The sequence below is a fragment of the Apus apus genome, chromosome 2, assembly GCF_020740795.1.
Source record: "Apus apus isolate bApuApu2 chromosome 2, bApuApu2.pri.cur, whole genome shotgun sequence".
Lineage (NCBI taxonomy): Eukaryota > Metazoa > Chordata > Aves > Apodiformes > Apodidae > Apus > Apus apus.
In genome coordinates, this window is record NC_067283.1 from 16,762,754 (window position 1) to 16,784,746 (window position 21,993).

General features: G+C 36.7%; 1 protein-coding gene across 3 annotated transcripts in view; it reads left to right on the forward strand.

The window, feature by feature from the left end:
- Window positions 1-21,993, forward strand: part of MPP7 (MAGUK p55 scaffold protein 7) — a 144,330-nt gene that overhangs the window by 112,176 nt on the left and 10,161 nt on the right. For 2 of the 3 annotated variants that reach the window (XM_051610352.1, XM_051610353.1), the window contains exons 13-16: window positions 6,443-6,463; window positions 6,564-6,575; window positions 7,658-7,699; window positions 15,813-15,983. In XM_051610352.1, coding sequence (XP_051466312.1) covers window positions 6,443-6,463; window positions 6,564-6,575; window positions 7,658-7,699; window positions 15,813-15,983 — 246 coding nt within the window. The remainder of the gene's footprint in view (window positions 1-6,442; window positions 6,464-6,563; window positions 6,576-7,657; window positions 7,700-15,812; window positions 15,984-21,993) is intronic. The other variant, XM_051610354.1, reaches the window with a different exon arrangement.

Here is a 21,993-nt window from a genome sequence, read left to right on the forward strand (position 1 = left end):
TCCCAAATATGAAAACCTATTGACTTCAACAGAGCTGCTTATAAAAGTCCCTTTCCTGACAGGACTGGGAGTTGCACTAGGAAGCTTTCTTGAGACATGGTAAGTAGCACTGGGTGTTGGCCTGTTCTGTTCAGTCAACTCATTCCACTACTCCCATATTTCATAACAAGGAAGAAACCTGGGTACATGCCTTTGTTTCTAATAGGGAGAATCCCAGAGAAATATTCTGTTTCCTTGGATACCCAGAAAATGTGAGTCAGCTCTGGTTTCTTAGGTGGGCTTCCAAGGTGGTGGTGTCCATCTGCTTACAATTTAATCTAAAAATTAGTCAAAATCTTGTAACATAAGAGAAGTATCCTACAACTTCTTTTTTTGCTCTCTTCTCAAGCTGGTTCTGGAACTGGGAGGGACTGTTGTAATTTTCTAGAAAAAGAGCTCTCTGAAATGTTGTCAATAACTGTAATTATAGTAACATTAACATCCATCAGGATTTGCTTTGATATTTAACTATTTTTCAAAACCTGAAAGGAACCTGACTGGATTACTTTTTACATTTTTTACTCTTTAGCTTAGCAAGGCATGTTGTATAAAGTTAATCTGTACACATATTTGTGTATCATAAATTTGGAAACAAAATGAAAGTGGGCTTTTTTGGTGATGCTTGTATGTATGCTTATATTGAGGAAAGAGAGCAGAGGATACTTTCCACAGAACTTTTTTCAGCAAAGAATTATTTGCACTGATAAAACAGAAACCCAGCCTAGTTCACAGTTGTTAAAAGTATCCATCTATAATGGAAATACCACTTCTTAGTTTCAGTTTAATAGCCAAGTCAGCTGCTTCATTGAGTCTATGTGTAAAGTGAATATAAGTACATGTAAATACTTTAGCTTTGTGAAATACACATAAATACACTGCTACCAGAATTTAGCTGTTTTCTTGAAAGACAAAACAGAATTATTCTCACATTGCACCAGGCAAAGTAAAAAACCTCTAACATGTCGTGTACACTGGAGGAGGGGATGCTCCATATTGAAGGAGAAGTGAAATCACACTAGTCATTTGCAGATGGAGAAGGTGCTTAGTTTGGTGGTATCTAGGAGGTGGCAGGAAGCTGATTATACAGGTGGGGGATACGCTCACCAGAGATGATTTTTGCATTGAGAGGAAGATGCAGAAAAAGTAGGAACAAAGAAATTAAGATAAAAGCAGGGATGTAAATTTTCATGTTGAGTGTGAAGGAGAAAGTGTTGCAAAAAGAACAATGGAAGAATAGATGGACAAAAGCTGCCCATAAACTCCATTAGGCAAAGCTCCAGAGTATTATATAAGTGTTATTATAGTCACTATTTGAACTATAGCTCAGTTATTTTTTGATTCCAATAAAATCAAACACTAATGTATTGTTTTGTTTAAGTTTTTGGAACAGTGAATTCAAAAATTATTAATATAAACTCTGACCTCTTTCAGTTTTTTATTATTGGTAGAAAACCTCAGCAAGTTCGAAGTTAATATTTGATACGTTTTAAAAGTATGAGATAAGTGGCAGTTAGATGTGCTGACCTGCTGATAAGATTGACCGTGTTACTTTCAAGCCTCTGAGTTAGTGCAGAAATGACGGAGAGATAAATCTCAGGCATTTCCAGCATTTTTCTAAAAACTTAATAACAGTGACTTCAGCAACAAGCAGTGTTGCTTGTGCAGTAGTACTGTGAGAAAATGGTCCTGGGGAAAACTAAGAAGAAAAAGCAGCATAGAAAAAAGGCAAATTGAGTGAAAGTAAAATAATGGAGATGCATGAAGTTGTGTGAGTAGGACTAACCCTCCACCTGCTGGGACAGAGGACCTGCAGTGTACCTGACAGGAGGTGTGAGGGAGCTTGGTGGGATGCAGAGGCGGGTACAGTGGAGGTGTGTCTGGCCACCTGCCATCAGCTTTGCTGCGTCTGAGCTTGTGAGCTCTGCAGAAACCTGTTCACCTGCTGTTCCTGAGTCATACTGAACAGCGTTCATGGCTGTAGAAGGTCATCTTACCTTGGGCACAACTTTGTAGCTAGTGTTGGATCTATGAGTTCTCCTTTCACTGCATCCCAGCTCATTAGGACTGACTCGAGGCAGTACAGGGAAGAATTTGTTTGTTTAATAGTTCCAAATCTGTTAACTTGAACACAAATACCTACTCATTCTTTGACTGTAATAGTAATTCCCAACAAACATTCTCATTCTTGCACTTGTAGCTTACTTTAATTTGCAGATAAAACACTGATCACCTATTTTTTTGAGAAAAGAAAAAAGGAAATGAATTTGAATAACAACCAAGTGGCTTACTGTTCTGCAGTTATTATAAACCACAATAATCAGCCAAAACATTATACTCCTTCAGCATAATTTTGCTTTCACAGTGGTTACTTTGTTTATTCTTGTGCTTGTCTCTGGTATGAAAATTACTGGTAACTTTATATTTTATACTAGTGTAGCCTGCAAGTTCTGTTAATTTGTGCAGTGCGTGCATATGTGTATATCCATATCCTGCATGTATAGTTATATATAAATATGTATTTGTATGTAGCATGTATGGCAGAGCTGTTCAGAGATGTCTTTTCCTTGAAAATACATTTGTTCTGTATATTTTATGCTAAATGTAAATACTTACTGTGGCAAAGTCATCATCATGTAGTTTTTCTAGGGCTTAAAACCCATTTTACTTTCAATTTTTATTTACCATATGTGATTGGCATTGTATGAGCAAGAGGAAATATTTAACTGCAGCCAAATGGTGTTCATTAAAACAAGATGTAACCCAGTTTATCTGTAGATGAATGTCTTGTGAGTTGAAGACTGTGTTCTGCCAACAAAAGAATTTAAACATGCTAAAAGAATGAATGCTTTGTACCACTTGTATTTGAAGACCAAACATTTAGCATAATTGTACAGTAGGACTCTTTTGCTTGTTCTAATTGCTGCACAAGTTTAACCATGCCTTTCTTCTTAGTATTTTTCTGTGTTCATATTTGAAACTTGATTGCCCACCAGCAGGTATTTATGAGTAAAAACAAAAAAACAAACCAGACCTATAGAGTTAAATGAGCACATTAGCATCTTTGTTCAGAAGTCTTCTGTCCTTACAAAAACTCACTTCCTGCTACCACAGAGATATTAAGGAAACCTGAAGCTGGATGACATTTGAGCCAAGGTCACATGAGACAGAAGTGGAAACGGATCTCATAAACTCTTGTCCTGTCCTTCACTGCAAGACTATCCTTCATTTTCCAAATTATCTTGGTAGAGATACTGTTACATGATGATGTTATGAGAGGATTCAATTAGATCAGCTTGTATTTTCTACAGCATGCATATATATATATTGTTCAATCTACAAAAGCTTATAGGATAAAAAACCTGAAAAACAGTATAAATGTCAGTTGCTACGTAGGGCTGTTGGTCCTTCAAATATCAGGAGTGTTTAATATACTTAGTGTAATGCAGATCACTATGCATCAAAAGTTCTTGCTTACTAGAGGGTAGTAGGATTTAAAGGATTAACTTAATTATGATAAACTAGAACAGAGCTACTGGATCTAATTTTACACTGAGAGACATTTAAGTAAGATTCTTTTATGGAAATATTGTTGGAAGAAATCAGCAGAAGTTGAAAATATTAATTTGATGCTGGACTGTTCCAAAGAGTTTGAGGAAGTACCTGGAGTGGCACTGGTTTAGATCTTCATAAGTGATATAATTTATCATTTTTAAGCCTCCAAAATCAAAATTAAATATATTTCAGTTAAGATCTATACAAACCTCCCCCCCAGTTTATGTAATACTTGCATTGTTATAGTACAACATATTGGCTACACTGAAATCTTTCTCAAATGAATAAAAATACCTACTTCCTAAGCTTCCATTGCACTTGTGTTTCCTATTTCTTTTTACCCATTTAAGTCCTGGTCCTGCTTCACTGTTGTTTCATGAGCCTGTTCCATGATTAATTTATCTGCAACTTCCTCTCCCTTCTGCCCACACTACATTTAGTTGGTATTATTTCTTCTTGTCTCTTTTTTCATTTGCTTCATGTTACCTTATGCTTGGTTGTTTTTTTTTTTCATTTTGTCACTGCTTTTATTTTCCTGCTTCCCATCAGATTTCCTCCTCTTTCCTCTCTTTCCTCTTTTAGTGTCTTATTTGTTCCTGCCAGATAAACACCTCTTATTTCCTTTCTCACTCTGCTTCAATTTAGTGAAACTATATTGGCCTGAGAAGATCTACCCCAATATTTCATGTCTCTACACTTTGAAGCTTTAGGCGTGTATCTGCCCATGTCTGCTACATGTGTACGGGTGCTTCCAACACTCAGAGTTATATTAGTTAGTGGTGAATTGTGATATGAAGTTTCCTGACAAAGAATCTCTGGCTTTACTAGGGACTGGCAATAGCCCTGGTAAAATTCCTGGTAAAATTCAAATTTGGAGCTACGTGATGATGGTTTCACAGCTACATTAAGCGATGACAACCCACTGATGTCCCTCTTCTTTTTATTTTGTTCAACCTTAGGAGTAGCCCAGGAAAGCCAAGAGTAGTATTAAGAAGGAAGATTTTTACCAAAACACAAAAAGTTCAGAACTCCTTCACTTGATCTCAGCATTAAACCTCATCTTGTAGCCATTTTGGCTTGTGCCCCCTGGAATCAACTGGCCCACTTGGGAATCCTAATGTCTTTGTAGCATGATGGAAAAGACCGTTCCCTTTCCTAGCAGGGGCAGCCCAGAAACCCGGGGGGCACTGTCAACATTGCTGCACCATCTCCTTTACTTGCAGGTCTCCTCTGAAGGTCTGCAGTGGTGTGGGTTGAGTGAGTGTACTGCTGGGTGTACATACAGACTTCTTTTTCTTCGGTCCAGTCTTTCATGTTTGTAAGCAAGGACTTTTCTGTTTCCAGTGATAAAATACCAAACAGAATACTTTAAAATTTGCAGTCACTAGTGAAGTCACATGACTGTGTTGAATTTAGGAGACTTTTAAAATATATTTAAAATATATTTATGTTCAATGACTTCGAGCTTTAGTGACTTTTTCAGGAGATACATTTGCAGCCTATTGAAAGTCATGGAAATGGAAACACAGAAAAACGTATCATACGTATCAGGAAGTGTGAGTAGTCTCTCAGCACAGAGAAGGAGAAAGAAATAGCACCTGGAAGCCAGCCTGCCATTCTGAGTCCAGCTTTAGGGCATTTGTCACTTCAAGAATTGGGAGCTTTTAAGGTCAGGGGAGGAAAAAGGATCCAGCACTTCCACTCTCAACTCACAAAACTGTCGGCACTCTTTTAAGGCACCAGATGTGGTCAACCAAGCAATACTCACCTTACAGGACTTCCCAGCCTACTTAAACTGTATGGTCACCTTGAGTGTAGAAATAAGTTTTAAATAGAATTCTGAGAAATATTCCAAATTAGTATGTTAAAACAGAAGTCCTCAAGAAAAACGTACTAAGAAATGATTCTGCAAAACAGTGTTCTTCCACTAACAGAAAAGACTCTTGTATCCATTTCCTGACATGAAATGGGAAAAGCTTTTCACTGTAATCAGATAGGCAGGAGAGTTTTGACCTTGCCTTAGTTTGGTATATCAGTTATGCATGAAAGATTGTAAAGTATCTCTTCAATAATTTCTTCATGTTCCAAGTGCTTCATGGAGACTCTTTGAAATATTTATGTTAGGCATATTTATCCAGATTCCAAAGGAAATTTGAATGACATGTAGATTGTGAAATCTCTGTATACATCTAGACCTTAGTGTGTAATAACTTTGTGAACAAAAATTCATTATATATGTATCTTGCTCTCCTATAAAAGCCCACAGATGATTGTAACAATTCAGGTTCACCCCTGTCAAGGAGACAGAAATTTATTGATTTATTATAGGCAATTGTATTAGGATAGTGTTAGAAAAAACAAATTAAAAGAAAACGTATATTCTTTTATTATATATATTATTTTTTCAGCTACAAGTATAGACATTTAAAAAAAATACAAAAACCTCTTCAAAACCCGTCTCCAAGGGCAGTAGCAGCTGTTACTTTAAGTGCAGAAAAACACCAAGATCACGTTCATGGAAGTGATTCTTAGAAATTCTAGGTGGATTGAATCAACAAACTCTGCATTTAATACCAAGGGATCTTCCATGACAGCTTGGCAAGGTCGTTGCTAACAAATAAATAGTGGAAGAATCTCATATAGGTGATCTAAAGTGCATGTAGTATTTCAGTTAGGTCCTTTTGTTACTGAATATAGTGAAACGTGTAAGTTAAATTCAGTGCTGGTGTGGTGGTATATGCCTCAATACAATAGGTGCTATCAAGAGGATTTTTAGAGTAGGTTACATAGCTGATTTTTTTCCTGTTTATGAAGTATTAAACAATAATACTTTGTTTTTATGGCTTCTAAGATGAGGAAGCGGTTGAGTGTGGTAGGTGCATTTTTCTTCTTCGATTTAACTTTTCTTTCTTAACTTAGGTTTTCACTCCATTTAATGATTTCCTTTCCTATTTTTCCTTTGTGCTTCTCAGAGGAAATTGAAGGTACTTGTACAAAAGTTTCCCTGCATAGCCCAATAATTTTATTTAGAGAACATGTGTTTAGAATTAAATAGAATATAGCCCAACATTTCTAAGAGATGTTATACATATAATGCTTTTATATTGCTGCCATATAATTTGAATAATCTTTTAAAGTAGATAACAATACCAAAACATTCCTAGTTGCTTCATATAGAGATCAGCAATTCGAACTGTTGTTTTAAACTGCTTTCTCTCTCTTCAACTTCTGGAAGACATGTATAGAAAAGTAGTATAATAAAATAATATTAGCAAATTTGAGTGGGCTGGGGTGGAAAGAGATGGTTCTGACTTAATTACATGGCCATGAGAGGCCTTGCATTTCTAATTAATGCTGACGAAGTATTTCTCTGAGATGGTAGAAAGTTCATCCACGCAGTATCATCTTTACTGGTTTCCCTCTGAGTGTAGCCACTTACTGTTATGCTTGCAGCATATGTTAAAGTAATAGCAGCTGATCTCTTGTATTTTTATTTTTTTTTTAAACTTTAGAGGCCTTTGTTTATAAAGGCATTAGAAATTGTAGCTTGTATTTTTGATCAAAGGGCCTCTGGCATGTAAAAATATACATTGTAGCTATTTTATATCAAATGAGATGGTGTGTTTTTGATCAAAAACCTTTCTGTCTAATCCAGTGAGCCAAAACTTAAAGCTAAAGTCTGATAATGTAAAATTTACAAAAAAAGCTTGATCTACATCTGATACATTTTGCTTTCTTTTGAGTGGCATATTTTCTATTAACCAATAAAGTGTGAATCATAGTGTTAGAATTCTTTTTAGAATGTTTGCTGTCATCACAATTTTTGCTTGAAACAGTAAAAAAGATCAGTGTGCATGCTGCAAAATTCCAGAATAACTCCAGCTAAAATATAAAACAATAAATGTTGTTTTATGTTTTTAAGAAAATGGCTTATTGAAGGCTTTTCAATGCTATGCTTTGTACAGTTGTCATTTTAAAGTAATTTCTTCTGTATTTTTTGCTGGGCTTCTAACTTCTCTGCTTTATTTCTTGGCTCTTATTCTGTATGCTTTTACCCTTCGTCCAGAAGATGCTGAATGTGCTGGTCACAACAGTGGATCCCATCTAGGTGAGCAATTGGTTACAAAAGACAATTTCTTCCTTTCTTTTAGCTTCTTTTCCCTGGAACTACTGTGTCTACTTTGCTTTTGGGGGTAATCTGCATACAAACGTCCTTACTCTGCATGAGAAAAGCATGAACGTTAAGGTTTTAAAAATGGCTCATTGGATTTGACATAAAGGGTTTATGTAGCGTATGCTGTTATCTGGTTAAACATAAGCTACTAAAATACTGGTTTGTTCTTTAAGTCAAAATAAAAAATATAGAGAAATTTGGGAAAAAATCTTGGCTTTTCAAGTACATCAAGTAAGCTATCTGTTTAGTGAAACAAAAAGGTTTCTGCATTGTGAAAAGTTTTATTAAATCTTTAAACCACACTTGTGAGATTTTATGCAAGTTTTGCTTACACTTTCTTTCTACAGCTCTTAACTATTGTGGGGTGATTCAGTGAGAGTACAGAGCAAACTTGCAGGCACTGGTTCTTTTTCCACATTACAAAATAAAATAAGGCATAATAGCTCACTAGCTTAAATTTAGCTTTAAAGCTACTCTGAGCTCAATGTATCATTGCGGGGAGGGGGAAGAGGACGGGAAGGAGTCCTTTGGCTTCAGCTTCAAGATTCCAAATTTCAAACAAAAGTAACATTTTAAAAAGGTGAATGTTCCATGATGTGTTTCAGCTTTTAAATTTGTGCCATTTTAAAAGCTATGTAAAAATATTTTAGTTGAAACTGTCCAGAATTCCTGCCAGCTGAAGGCTGGCTGGAGCGGATTTTGTGGCAACCAGCCCTTTCCCAAGGCTTTCATCCTCCTACTACAAGAGGAATGGGAGGAAACTTGTTAAAGTGCTTTAGTACATCCAAGCCACTGGGTTCACTGAAACACCCTAGACCAGTATTGTAAATTAGAGATGGTTTTAATATTGCACTATGCTGTTTTTAAATGTGGCATGTAAACTACATCAGAAATGCACAAACTATATAATTCAAAGAATTTTGACCTTGTTGCAAATCTTTACTATGGTATAGTTTTATCACTTACTAGTGGAACTAGTGGTCATCTGGTCATGCTGAAGAGAAATTACTTACATTTGTTAATTAACTAAATTAATGTTGAATTGTAATTGCATTGAGAGATTGAAATATGCTTGGAAAATTATGTGATTCCAGATGAGCTACATTTTCCTTATCAAGTAACCTCTTTGAAGCAAAAAATACATCCCCCCCCATCTTTTCATTCTGACTGCAAATACAGGTTGCATCTGTTCTTGAGACAGACTAGCCCGGGTTTGCAGTCACATCTTAGTTGGCTGCTGCTTTATTTGAGAATAAAGGTGGCAAAACCACCTTTTTTGGTGTTGTAGCCCTTTTAGTAAAACATTTTTGTCTACAGTTACCTTAATCTAGGAAGGAGATGTCTTGAAGAAGAGGCTACTGTTCTTCTAGATGCAAAGAACAGAAAGGCAAGATGGGGTATAGTTTACTTAGGTAAAACTTAACAAAAATTATTGGAGAACTACTTTACAGTTCAGGGAGTGGTTTAATCTCTTGAGAGCTTCCAAGCAGTGGAGTGCTGCCATTGGTTCAGAGATGGTACTTTCCCTCTTCTCATGCTGGGTCTTTAGCTGTTTGAAAGTGAGGTGTCAGAGACGATCACCAGAAGACAGAAGAACTACAAGGAGAACAAGACTTGTCTAAGGTTAGGACCAGTTTTAGGGTAAGGATATAAGTATGTTCACTGGTTGTGAATAGTTAGCTATTTGGCTTAGAATTAGAGGTTCCTTGGAGCTCTTCAATAGGAATAATTAATTAAAAATTGTCATAGCTTAAGATCAAGCAGATAGGCTTTTGAAAGTTGATGTTATTATTCTTTTGTAATGGAGCACAGTGGTTTGTAATTCAAACTGTCTCCTGCCCTCCAGTGTCTTCTTGTTTCATAACCGTTAGGAGAAAAACCCTATTCAGACACATTTAGGGTTGTTTTTCTCTATATTTGTATTTTCTCAAGGAATGAAGTGTTGTGGAATAACTTCCTGGGCTGGACAAATGCCACTGCCTGAAGTGTAATAGTTGGAACGAAATTGTTGAGCAAGTACAGGGAGGACACACAACTCTTAGCTATGTGCTGTGCAAGGTAGAAAACTCAGATAGTCTATAAGGTAAAGGAGTTCTAGGCAAAGAGGCTTTATAAACCCTAGGTTAGGTACAAGGGAACCAATACCATATCTAAGTGCTGCAGTCCACCTTCCTGCTTAGGAGGGCCTCTTTTCCACTGATCTGAGTATATATTCCTTCAATCCTAAGAGTAGTGAAGGCCTTCAAATATAGTTTTTTCCCCGCCAGTTGCTTTTTGGGAGAGTGGGAAAACAAATATGTCCCACCTCTGTTTTGCAGTACTATTTTTTTAAGTGAATCCTGAACATCTCCGTTTTTCTGAACGTGCGTGTTCTGAAAGGTGGTAGACATTTATGACACCTCGTGATCACTAAGTAAGTAGTTTCTAGGTAATTATCTTCATTCTTAAAGACATTTATGACACCTTGTGATCACTAGGTAACTAGTTTCTAGGTAATTATCTTCATTCTTAAAACATAAAGTCTTGGTTAAACATACTTCACTGAAAACAAAACCTAAAATACTGTCACCGAAGGACCTGGATCACACCAAAAAGTTCAGGGTGTTTCAGTGGCACCTGAGTCTGTATGTTGCGACCTGTTCCAAGAGGAAGGTTGTCTGGATTAGTTTAACTGCTGATGAAGGAGCAGTTTGTATGTACCTCGGATGTATTCTCATATATGGACAGTTAGTATGATGTAAGTTGGAGTATGGTAAACTATTCATATGTCTAGATTCTAGAAGCAGTTTTCAAAGTATAGTTGTTCTGATCACTTCCTAAAACCAAAATTATTAAGTCATGTTTCATGCTGATTTTGATAGTATGTAGTAAAATCAAGTGGACTACAACAATTCTAGTATCAGTTGATGAATTTTTAGTTGATTTTATGGCTTGCTATAGGATTAGGGCTCTGTTTTTGTTGGCATTTCAATCCGTGAACCAGGATATTCTGTGAACATCTGACCCGCTCTGAAAGGGTATGTACTTTAAATACACACAAGATGGTCATGAAGAACAACAGAAGAGGCAGATTTCAGAAAGCAGAATGTACCATTTGGGTCAGATCTTTTATGTCCAAGGTTAGGCTGCTATTGAACCCTCCCCTCTAAACTGACTGAGATAAATTTAATGATTTTTCACCAATTTCTAGTATTTAAGTCATAGTGTAGTATTGTATGTTTCTGCAGTAATTTCCTGAGGAATTACTAGGGAGAATGTTAAGTTTGCCTTTGCCAAACTTAAATTCTGGTTACATTACTTGAACCTTTATGAACATACAGTAAATATAGATGAATATCATCTGTTTACTATTCTCAATTTTGTCTTAAAAATCCAGACATAATCTACATTTTTATTAACCCTGTCTACATGTGCAAGCTGGGAATCTGTCCAGAGAAAAGCAGAGTAAGAAGTCTGCTCAGTATTTGTGCAGTTCCTGTGTAACAATAGAAATACTGGGTATATGAGCCAGTATAAAAAAAAATCAATGTTTTTTTTGGGGGGAGGAATATCTAGAAATACCTAGTAAAATACTGTGTTCATACAAACCTAGATAATGACCATGGTGCCAAATGTACTTTTGTCAGTAATATGAATACTAAAAGTACTTACAAGTACATTTGCAATTATAGCCTTAGTTCACTCTAAACTATGTTAGATTAGACTAAATTCAGTGAAGAATATATGTAATTTAAACACATACTTCAGCACTTGTTTTAATGAATTAAAATAGACAAAAGCATGTGTGAGTGCTTTTTACAATTCTGGAGCCTTACTGGTGAATATATGAAACATCACTGAATTTAAATTATAATATTTTCTCTTAGTGTAATGTCTCTGAATTTGAGAAAATAACTTTCTACTTTCATGAATATATTTGGATTTATATGCACAAGACATAGTCACAATCTTTTGTTCACTTCTTCTATAGATTTATAATTAAATCTAAATAAGCACAGCTTTTTACATCAGCATCCATTTAAAATATTTGAAGGGAGGCAGATTCATGTGTTGCCTGTTTTCAGTTTGGATATGTGTATGAGGTCCAAGTGGATTTCGCTTTGTAAATATAAGGATGTTGTTCTGAGATGACAAAATGTGTATTGCTGGTGCTTAAAAGAATAATCACATTTCTGGTATGGGCTTTTTCATTCTGTTTTCGTAGAGATAGGTAGGTAGTTTCTCTTGGATTGTCATTGGCCCTTAGATAAATTTATTAGTAGTGGCATTTGATTTTTATTTCATGTTGAGAAGTGTTATAAGGTTTAGAGACATCTGTAGTTTGTGAACATTTGTTCCTCATATTTAGTTCCCAGAGGCTGTTCTTATTTCACCAAATCTGTTACATTCCAGCAGTAGTTTATGGGTTTGCATGTTCCATAAGCTTCTAGTCATGTAGCTGAAACCAGTGAGCTGGTGCAAGCGTCTCAGTGTTCAGAGTTGTGTGTTGTTTTAGTGACAAAATTTTCCCCTTTTTCGTTATAGTCTGCATTCTTGGCAACTAAGATTAATCTCTGCTGATATCCATATTCCACAGACAGTGTAGCCTGCAGGTCCTTTCATATTCATCTCAGTTTATATTATAAAATGTTCTGGGCAAGTAATGCTTTTTTCCTTTGTTCTTTATAGGAATTTACTTTTAAGCTTGATTATTTTATAGAAATTTATTTTTCTATTGCATATCAGGATTGGTTTTGTTTTTTCTGTAGTGATTTTGAAGATATATATAATAATGCTCTGGTGTTAATTTAAATAAATGAAGTTTATTTTTCATCTTTCCTAAATTGTAAAATATGCAAACACTAGTACATAATGTGTAAAATATGCAAATCACTGGTTTTTGTTCATACATGGTTTTATTCCTTGCACGTGCAGTGTTGTTTCAGTTCAGCTTAATCTTTCTGCCCACCATATAATGCAATTCTAAATGCAGAGTTCAATAGAAAATATTAATTAACAGTGCTTTATAAAATAGCTTCTGAAGGTCACACTGAAGTTAAACCACATATTTAAGGACATACAATGGCAGATGCGAGAGAGGAAGAATCATGTTTGCAGTAATGTAATAGCAGTATCATAAAAACGTTGGATATGTTTGCAACAGTCTCATCCTTCCTCTCCAAACTATGCCTCTTCCTTGGTTTTGAAAGCTGCTTAAAGCAGGCTTTTTGGGGTTTCTCTATAGGGCTGTACAGATGGGCCCTGAGGAATATTTTAAACAGCTTTCAAGTTTATAATAGTCTTAAAGGCAAAGCAATCAGCGTATCGCAGGTTTTTAATATTCAGTAGTTTCACAGAGCATCTTCACCAGCCCACTGCAGAGAAATCAGCCATACTGGAAATCTGCTTCATTCTTTAGCTCATGTATTTGCTCTTTTGAATTATTAAAATAGCTTTTACATAATGTCTAAGTCCTAGCTGAACTTGGTCTTGAGCCTTCTGAATATACAGGACAATATTACTATTCATTATACCATGTTTCAGTCACAGATAAATCAGATTTTTTAGTCAAGGAAACCCATGTTAGCTGTGTTATTCTTTGAACACAGCCTGTAAAAATGACAAGGGATGAATCAGCCTAAGGACAGCACTGAAAGATTTTCTCCTTTCTGATAAAAAAAAATACATCTTTTTTCTTTCCTCTTTAAGAGAAAGGATGAAAATTCTTAAATAACGCACCACCTGGTAGTTTTGATAGTGAAATCTGAATAAATTAATGGATCAAAGAGGAACAGATTACAAATGGTCATACTGAAACCCAACAACAGAGATTGAATTGCTATGAAGATTTTGCAGAAAGAATATTTTTCCTCAAGATTCTGCAGTTCAACATGAAAGCTGAGGCTAAGAAGCTGTTGGTGAAGGCTCTCTGAGAAAGCTACGTAGAGGCACTGAGCTCTTGGTCTTTGTAAGGTCAACACTAAACTGGAGTTCAGATCATTGGTTTAGCTTCATTTGATGGCTTCCTTTTAACCTTTTCCAGATATGTGGATTCTGGGTTTTGTGACCAAGCTCTTTATTCTGTAAACCATTTAGTAGTGAATGGTGGAAAATTATTCTTTGTTTTTCTTATTTTTCTTATTTATTTTTTCCCCCATCAGAACAATTTTCACTTGCTTTTAGGGCAACTGATCTTTTTTTCTCTGGTCCCTTTTAGATGAGGCCTCAGGAAACTTGTAACTCATTTCATGTGTCTCTTTGGTAATGTTACTTTTAACCTTTATCTGTATAATTGTCTATACTGTCAAGTGCCACAATGTAGTGAGAAAACATCCTTGTGTCATAATGGACTTCACCCTAGGGCAGAAAAGGCCTCCAAGCTGTCTCCTGGGTGTGTAAGCTCACAGCTATCAGTGCTTGCTCTAACAGGGATTTTCTGACTGCAATCACTTTAGTGTTAGTGTACTTCTCTAAATGGTAAAATAACTCAATTTATTTAATTTTATTTTTGTATCTCATATTTTGGTCCCTTTTCTATTGCAGCCCATGTCCTTCTCAGTCTAGACAGTACTGTAGCTCTTAAAAATGTCATCAGCCTTTTCTGTGAATACTAGCTCTCCAACTCTTTCATCGATTTTCGTTTTACTTTTTCATATTTTGAATATGAGTGTGTCAACATCACAGAATTCTCAAAGAAATTTCTCATGCCTTTTTGTGTGTATGCATATGTTGTAGATTCCCGTAGGTGTAGGGGTGCACATCAATCAAATAGCTTGGTTAACATCCTCTGTGATCCAGCTTCTGCAAAGATTTATGCTAAGTGGAACTGTGTGTGTGCAAAATGCTAAGCTTATAACTAAGCCTTTTAGGATTTTGCTTCAGATTGGGTTCTAAGTGTTTGCAGAACTGACTCATGAATTTGCCAGATACTACCTTTGAAGAAAAAATTCTCATATGATTACTTCTCAAACACCTAAAATGTAAGTGCTATTACAAGTTTGTAAAGACATATTGCTGAAAAATCTGGGGTCACCAACAGTTTACTCATGTTTACTGTCCTATGAAATGTTCTGGGAATCAAAAGGTGTTGGGATTTTCTCAGTATTTAGTTTTACTTTAGCACTAAATAATGAAATCAGCTTTGCAGACCTTCTTTGCTGTCCTTGCAGTAGTTCCTTCTAGAAGAAAAGTGGTGCCATATTGATACCAGTAAAATGTAATGTAATGTGATGTAAAGGATTTATTTGAAAAACTGTAAAGTAATTGTTAGTACAGATGTTAATTAGTTCTTGACATACAGTGTAGAAGGTTTTTTGGTGCGGTTCTGCTTGAAAATGCTGATCATCTCCTTTGAGAGTACTATGTGAAATTTCCAGTCTTCTTGGTAGGCACTGTAGTCACTCTGTTAATGCAATTGTAAATGCAAATTTAGTATGAATATTAGCTTTTAAATTCATGCTGATATATCCATGATGTCGGTACTGTATTGTCTAAGATGCTTCATAGTGTTTCAGAATTTAACTTGTAGTGTTTGGTTTTACTTTTAAACATCTTTGGGAAAGGTTTTGTGTCCTTTTTTAATACTGTCAGCATGGAGCTAAGCATAAAAAATTACTTAAGGAGTTAATTCTCATTAACCCTTTCAACCACCAGATGTGTTTCTACCATATGTTGCATTTGATGTCTGTGTGCCATGGTGATTTAATAGAAATGCATTAAGTGTGGTATGAGAGTCCAGACTGCATGGATTTCCTTATGTATGTAGACTGATGTGTAAGTTACTCAAATTATCTTAATATGTTAACAATTTATTGTAATTATATTTTACAGCCTGTTGTTATAATATTTATGATTTTATTGTTAGTCTTTATTTTGCATTTTAAATAAGCACTTGCTACCGTTTAAAATTGCAGGAAAATACTGTTCTAGTGACCTGGCTTATTAAACTTATACTGCATTTTTTTTTTATCCCATGCACCAATCCTCAAATGTTTGGAAGAGACTGATTTCAAATGTTTTGACAAGACTTATTTTCTTACTTTGAAAAAAAATCCTATTCTTATTGCAGCTGGTTTTAGAAGAAGCTTTCGCCTTAGCAGAAAAGATAAAAAAACAAACAAATCAATGTATGAGTGCAAGAGGAGTGATCAGTATGATACAGCAGATATCCCCACGTACGAAGAAGTTGCAAAATACAGACGGCAACCTCATGACAAATACAGGCTCGTCGTTTTGGTTGGTAAGTTGTTTTCTTTATTTTTATCTCGTAAAACTGCCAACCTAGTAAGACAGCAGAGGACTGCTCCTTAAGACAGTGCTTACCACAAGATCGTTTAGATTGGATCTTAGGAGGTCACCTGGTCCTGCCTCCCACTCAGCAGGATTAGCACTGAATTCAAAGCAGGCTGCTGATCACAACAACAGGATGGAATCTGTCATTCCATCATGTCTTATCTTGTCTTCCCCCTCATGCCTCAGTAAAGAGGTAGCCTCCACCTTCTCAACAGGTATCAGAAGGATGCTAGTGAGTCCCCCTGAAGACATCTCCAAGTTAGATAAGCCAAATTCCCTCAGCCTCTCCTCGCAGGTTGTGTTCTTCAGCTCCCTACCATCTTGGGGGCCCTCTGCTGGCTTTGCTCCAGTTTATCAACATCTTTGCTGTAGTGCAGGGCCTGTCATTGACAGAGTGCTCCTCACAGGGTCTAACAGGGCTGACTAAAGGGGAAGAATAATTTCTGTCTCGCTACAGGCTAGGCACTTGCTGATACAGCCCAGTCTTCTGTTAGTCTTCCTTGCTGCCAGCATGTGCTGTGGACTCATGCTTTGGTCACTACCCACCTGAAGCCCCAGGTCCTTTTTATCCAGGCTGCTCCTCAAGCTTAGGGGCTGTGGGGCTTAGTCTATCCCAGCTGCAGGATGTTGTATTTCACAAAGTTCTGCCAGCTCGTGCTTGTAGCATATCAAGGTCCCTCTGAATGGAAGCCCTGCTCTTGAGCAAGTCACTTGCATCACCCATTTTGGCATCTGCAGACTTGGTAAGGGCCCATTCTGTGTCCTCCAACAGGTCATTGATATAGATATGAAACAGTGTAAGGTCCAGGGTAGACACCTGAGGAATTCCTGTTGTAGTGAGCCACCTAGTAGAGTACAGACCAATAATCCTTTCCCTTTGAACATGATCATCCATCTAATTTTTCACCTATCTAGTAGTCCAGCTGTCTAGACAGGATATCCCAGCCTGCATATAAGGATGCTTTAGGAGATCATGTTTAAATCCTTGCTAAACCAAAGGAAGATGACATTAAAGTGTAGCTACCATTGTTACTAGTCTGAACCTGGCAGTCAAGCTATACCAAAACTCAGAAGAATTAGGTCAGTGTTGTGCTCGCAGAGATCAATCACTCTATCTGTGTGGAAAAAAAGAAGAAATAAAGAACAGAATAAATACCTGTGGTCAGCAAAGACAGAATATATAAGTGGAAAGAAAGAAAACCATCTACTGTGTTAGAATAAGTAAATAGACATGTAGAGAGAAAGGTGGATGAAAAGTGGACTTCTGTAGGCCAAGAATGAAGGTAAGCAGAAGACTCAGAGGTCATCCTTAGCTTTCTGTTCTTCTATAACCTGTCACTGCCATGGCTTCCCCACAGCATTTCTAATCTAATCAAAATACATGGCTTCGGTCTCCTAATAAAAGGAGAAAGTACATTATCTTACATTTTACATTTTTAAAAGGTGAACATTAGAGTACTAGTGAGTAATGAGTAACATTCTTACCAGTGAGTAATGTCTCATTGCTTTTTGTTTCTTTTGCACTATCACATAGGCTGATGCTTCATTAGTAAAGTTGCTTCCATACTAAAAGCAGCAGAGCAGAGAAATGTGACCCTCTATCAGGGACTGTTACGAACTGTAGCTGTGTTTTTATATTGCTTATATCCAGGGGAACATTAAATTTGGTTTTTATAAACAGTTTTGTCACTCTCCAGCACTAAAATTCAGCCACCTACTAGTGTGATCACTGTGAGATTGTGGGCTATATACAAGTAATAACATGGCTGAGTTGATTTTACAGTTACATCAACAGAGTGCAGTGTGAAAGTGTGATAAGTAGACTTTTTATAACAAATTGCATATGTCTGATCTAAGGAATACCTAGAGATTTTATCTGATTTTTGTTATAATAAATCAAATGAAGAAAGTGTGCTTTTTCAGTAACAAAAGCAGTTCAGAAATTTATTGCAGACTTAGTAATTCTAGTGTTTTTCTCTGGATATTAAGAGCAGCTTAAGTCTGGCCAATACCATAAAAATGTCTTGGGCAAAATGTGGAAAAACTAGCAGAGCTAAGCAATGCAGGTATAGTAGAAGCAAACACATTTAAAAAGCTTTTTGTGTGCCAGTAGCAGTATTCAATATAACCTGTCAAATATAATTTGGGTATTAGTACCAGGAAATAAAGGGACAGATAACTAATTTATAGCTGTAATTGGTGACGGCACTAAATGTCTGTTGTGTTTTGCTAGGCCTAAGTGTATAATTTACTGTTGTAGTGTTTTAGGTTGTGTTTTGCCCTTTTTATGGGAAGGGGGTTTTACAACTTTGAAATGGAAATTTCTTTTGGCTTCATTTTAAATTGGTCTAGTCTAATTTACAGAATGCAAATTGCGCACACGGTAATTTTTAGCACCCTGTAGTGTGATGTGTAGTAGTCTTAGGTCAGCTAGATGTATTTGTTTGTAAAGATTTTACCTTGCCTGCAAATGCAGATTCATTAATAAAGTCCTGCATATCCTTGGGGCTGGAATACCAGATCATCTGAAGCAGAAATGATACAGATGGTTCTGCTGTGCTTTTAGTTGTTATGAATGTGATGAGCCTGTTAAAAACAAAATTATCCAGTATCATGTCACCAGTCATCTTCTGGTAACTCACTGTTCCTTGCCTGCCAGCAGATCTTTGAAGTCTTCCTTCACAAATACTGCCTGCATCCCAAGCTTGATACCTTGCAGTCCTGTCAGGCAAAGGCAGAATATTTTAGTACAAAATGTATTATCTAGACACACAAATTTTCATTTACTTTGAGGAAAACATCTTGCTCACAAAGGCTTCTGCTTTAGTACTTGTGAGTGTCAGACAAGCAAAAATTTTATTTCCTAAGTTCATGCTGCATACTGTAACTTTACACAGGGTAGTATCAGCTAAGTCAGAGCTTTCTGAAGGGACAGTGCTAGGATGGGGCAAGCTCAGCAGCAACAAACCATGTGTCCCTCAGAGTGCACACAGTTACATGCATGCAGAGTTACCATCAAAGGCTTGCAAAGCCTTTCAGGTGCTGTGGTCTCCTGTGGTGATGCATCTCTCCTAAGTAGGAAGTGGTGGAAGCAAATACCAGAGGTGTGTGGCCACAAAGGAGCAGTTATTATTGGTATGTGACACAATCAGAAAAGTCTCCCTGTCTCTGAATTAGTACTCCTCACAATGGTGTCCTTCTGATCACCACTGCAAAGAAAAGGAATCTGGGATCAGAAAAGTTCTCTGTTGTTATACTACTTTTGTATATCACTTCTGGTTTTATTATGTAGGAGCTGTGTGGAGGCCAGGTCTGCCTCAGAGCCGAGGGGGATGAAATGGAACTTCCTACGTCTCCTGACTCACCTTTGACATGTATTCAGTAGTGACTTGCAGGGACTTAACAGATCTACAGCAGTAGTGCAGGAAAATGGCCACACTACTTCAAGTAAATTGTCTGGACAATGAAGAAAGAGACCTAGAATTGCTATCTTCATTAAACCTGTCCTGGTTGAAGGCATGAATAGGTCAGCATGGTTCAATAATTAATACATAGAATGTAACACACTGCCAAGCCTTGCCCAGGAGAACACCAGTGTGAACTCACTGATCCTGCTTCAGTGAACAGCAACTCTCAGTATACTCCCACTGCTAGTTATAATTTACTGTAACACAAAATAAATGAGGTTCTAGTTTCCTGCTGGGTATCTTGTTGAGCTACAGTTGGACATGAATATGCAGTCATTGCGTTATAGGAATCAGTTGTGCTAGTAGCTGAGCCACACAACCTCTGTCATCCAGCAGATTTTTTTCTTTCTTTCTTCTTTTTTTCTTTTCTTTCCCCTTTTCCTTTCAATTAGACTTCTAGGAGCTCAGTATGTATCTATGGGTGAAGAATGGCTACTTGAGTTAATGCCCCTCTGAGACCTGAACTTGTATCAAACAATTTTTTCAGTTTTCTTCAGACATGTCTGAGTGGTACAAAATTTAATGTAAGATTTAGTGATTGGTGATATAATTCTGCAGGTGTCCCTCAATAAAGGGAGTTAAGTACTACAGTCCATTTGTGCAGGATTGGACCATTTTACATGACTCAGCATGCAACAGCAAGCAGCATAAATGTTTCTTTAAAAAAATAAACAAAGCCTGTCCTCATAACTCCAAATATTTCTGCCCTGGACTGATTTATAGTAAATCAAAAGTCATGAATCCCACATACCTGCCATTTTACTATAAGCCTCTGGATTGCCCTTTTCAATCCTGATTCTGATTCCATTCGATCCTGATTCAATCCTTTATTCTTGAGTCCAAATCATGTTCAGATTCATATTTATTAGAAAGCAGCATCTTTCTCAGTTGCATCAAAATTAAAAGAATATTCAGAATAGAGTGTACATTACACTTGGGAATTGTAGTGTAAAAATCAGCATCATGGATAGCATTGCTAATTAGGGTTCAGTCTCCAGTATCCATATGCTGCAGTTACCAGAGTTCTGCAAAGACAGGGCTGAAAAAGAAGAATCTACACCTTTTCAGTATTTAAATTTAAATATTTTTAAATGTTATTCTGGAAGAGAAGGCAGCGTAGTAGTGAGATTCTGGTCTGGAAACAGATTTGATCTAAGTTTCTAAAGCATCTGTCACAGGAAGCAAAGCCTGGATTCTTTATATATATAAAGAGCTGAAAGCATATTGTTGATTTGACAGCATGTAGACTGAGGAAATAATATTTGTGTTGATGTGATGGAAATAAGTTTCTGCTTGAAGGGAATATAATGATTTTTTAAATTTAAATTCCACTTGTTTCGTTCTACTTTGGTAGGATATTTTGAGAATTTTATTTACTTTTCTTATTAAAAATTGTATTTGCCTTAAATAGCTATACTATTAAAAAATAATTTATTTATTTATTTTAAATAAGAACAAAATAATGCCATTGTCTTCATGACACATTGCTTTCCTCTGCAGACACGCACCAGTAGAGGCTGCTGTACACCATATTAAATAAACATTTATACATACTGATAGATTAATTTACAGGCAGGTCAGAGAGGGAACTTGAAATGTAGCTGTGTGTTTAACTTATGTAAACATATAAAAATTAGAAATGCAGAAACTCTTTAAGATTTTTCAGAGAGACCATAGTCTGGGATAGTAGCAAAGTAGCAAACACTTCCTTTTCATCATTCTACGTTTCTAACTTCAGACAGGGCTCATAGTCGTTTATTGAAACAGGCATCTGAAGATGCTGAAGTGTTTGCTTTTTGACTCTAACTAGTAACTAACCAACGTATCACTACTTCATTAAAATGTTGATTAGGTTTTGTGTATCTAATGTATAAAACATCTCTATTAAGGAGCACTCTGTTCATTAATGTGCCACTTTTACTAGAAGAGCAGGAATTTTCTTTAAAACCACTTGTATTGTTTGGGATATGGTTTCACTGGCCACTCTCCCTTGTGTTGTGCTGCATTGACCTGGCTCTGTGGAAACAAATCTACTGCACTGTCTGAAACTCAAGAGCACACAGAGCTCAGCTCCCTTCTCACACACGACGCTGTGTCCCTGCCACCAAAAGGGCTTGGCAGGCTGGAGCACCGTGCAAGGGGCTCCTGGGGCAGGGAGCCATTGCTCATGGAGCCTTGGAGACCTCACAGGGCAGAGTGCCTTCACAGAGACCTAAAGCACCACTGGCAAATGGCTAAGAGTTAGGGACCACATGAAAGCCAAGAGGAAAGTCTGCTCGGTAGTTTATAGGACAGCAGTAGAGGTGGAGGAGATGGGTCAACAAAATTCCAAGCAGTCTTTGTTTCTTCCTGCCATACTGTTTCCCTAGAGTGGTCTCTCTTTGGCAGCCACATGAAGAAGGAAACATTTGCTTTGGACCCGTTCAGACAGCAGGCTGGACAAAGCATAGTTTAAAAGAAAATCAACAACAAAGAAACCCAAACATCCCA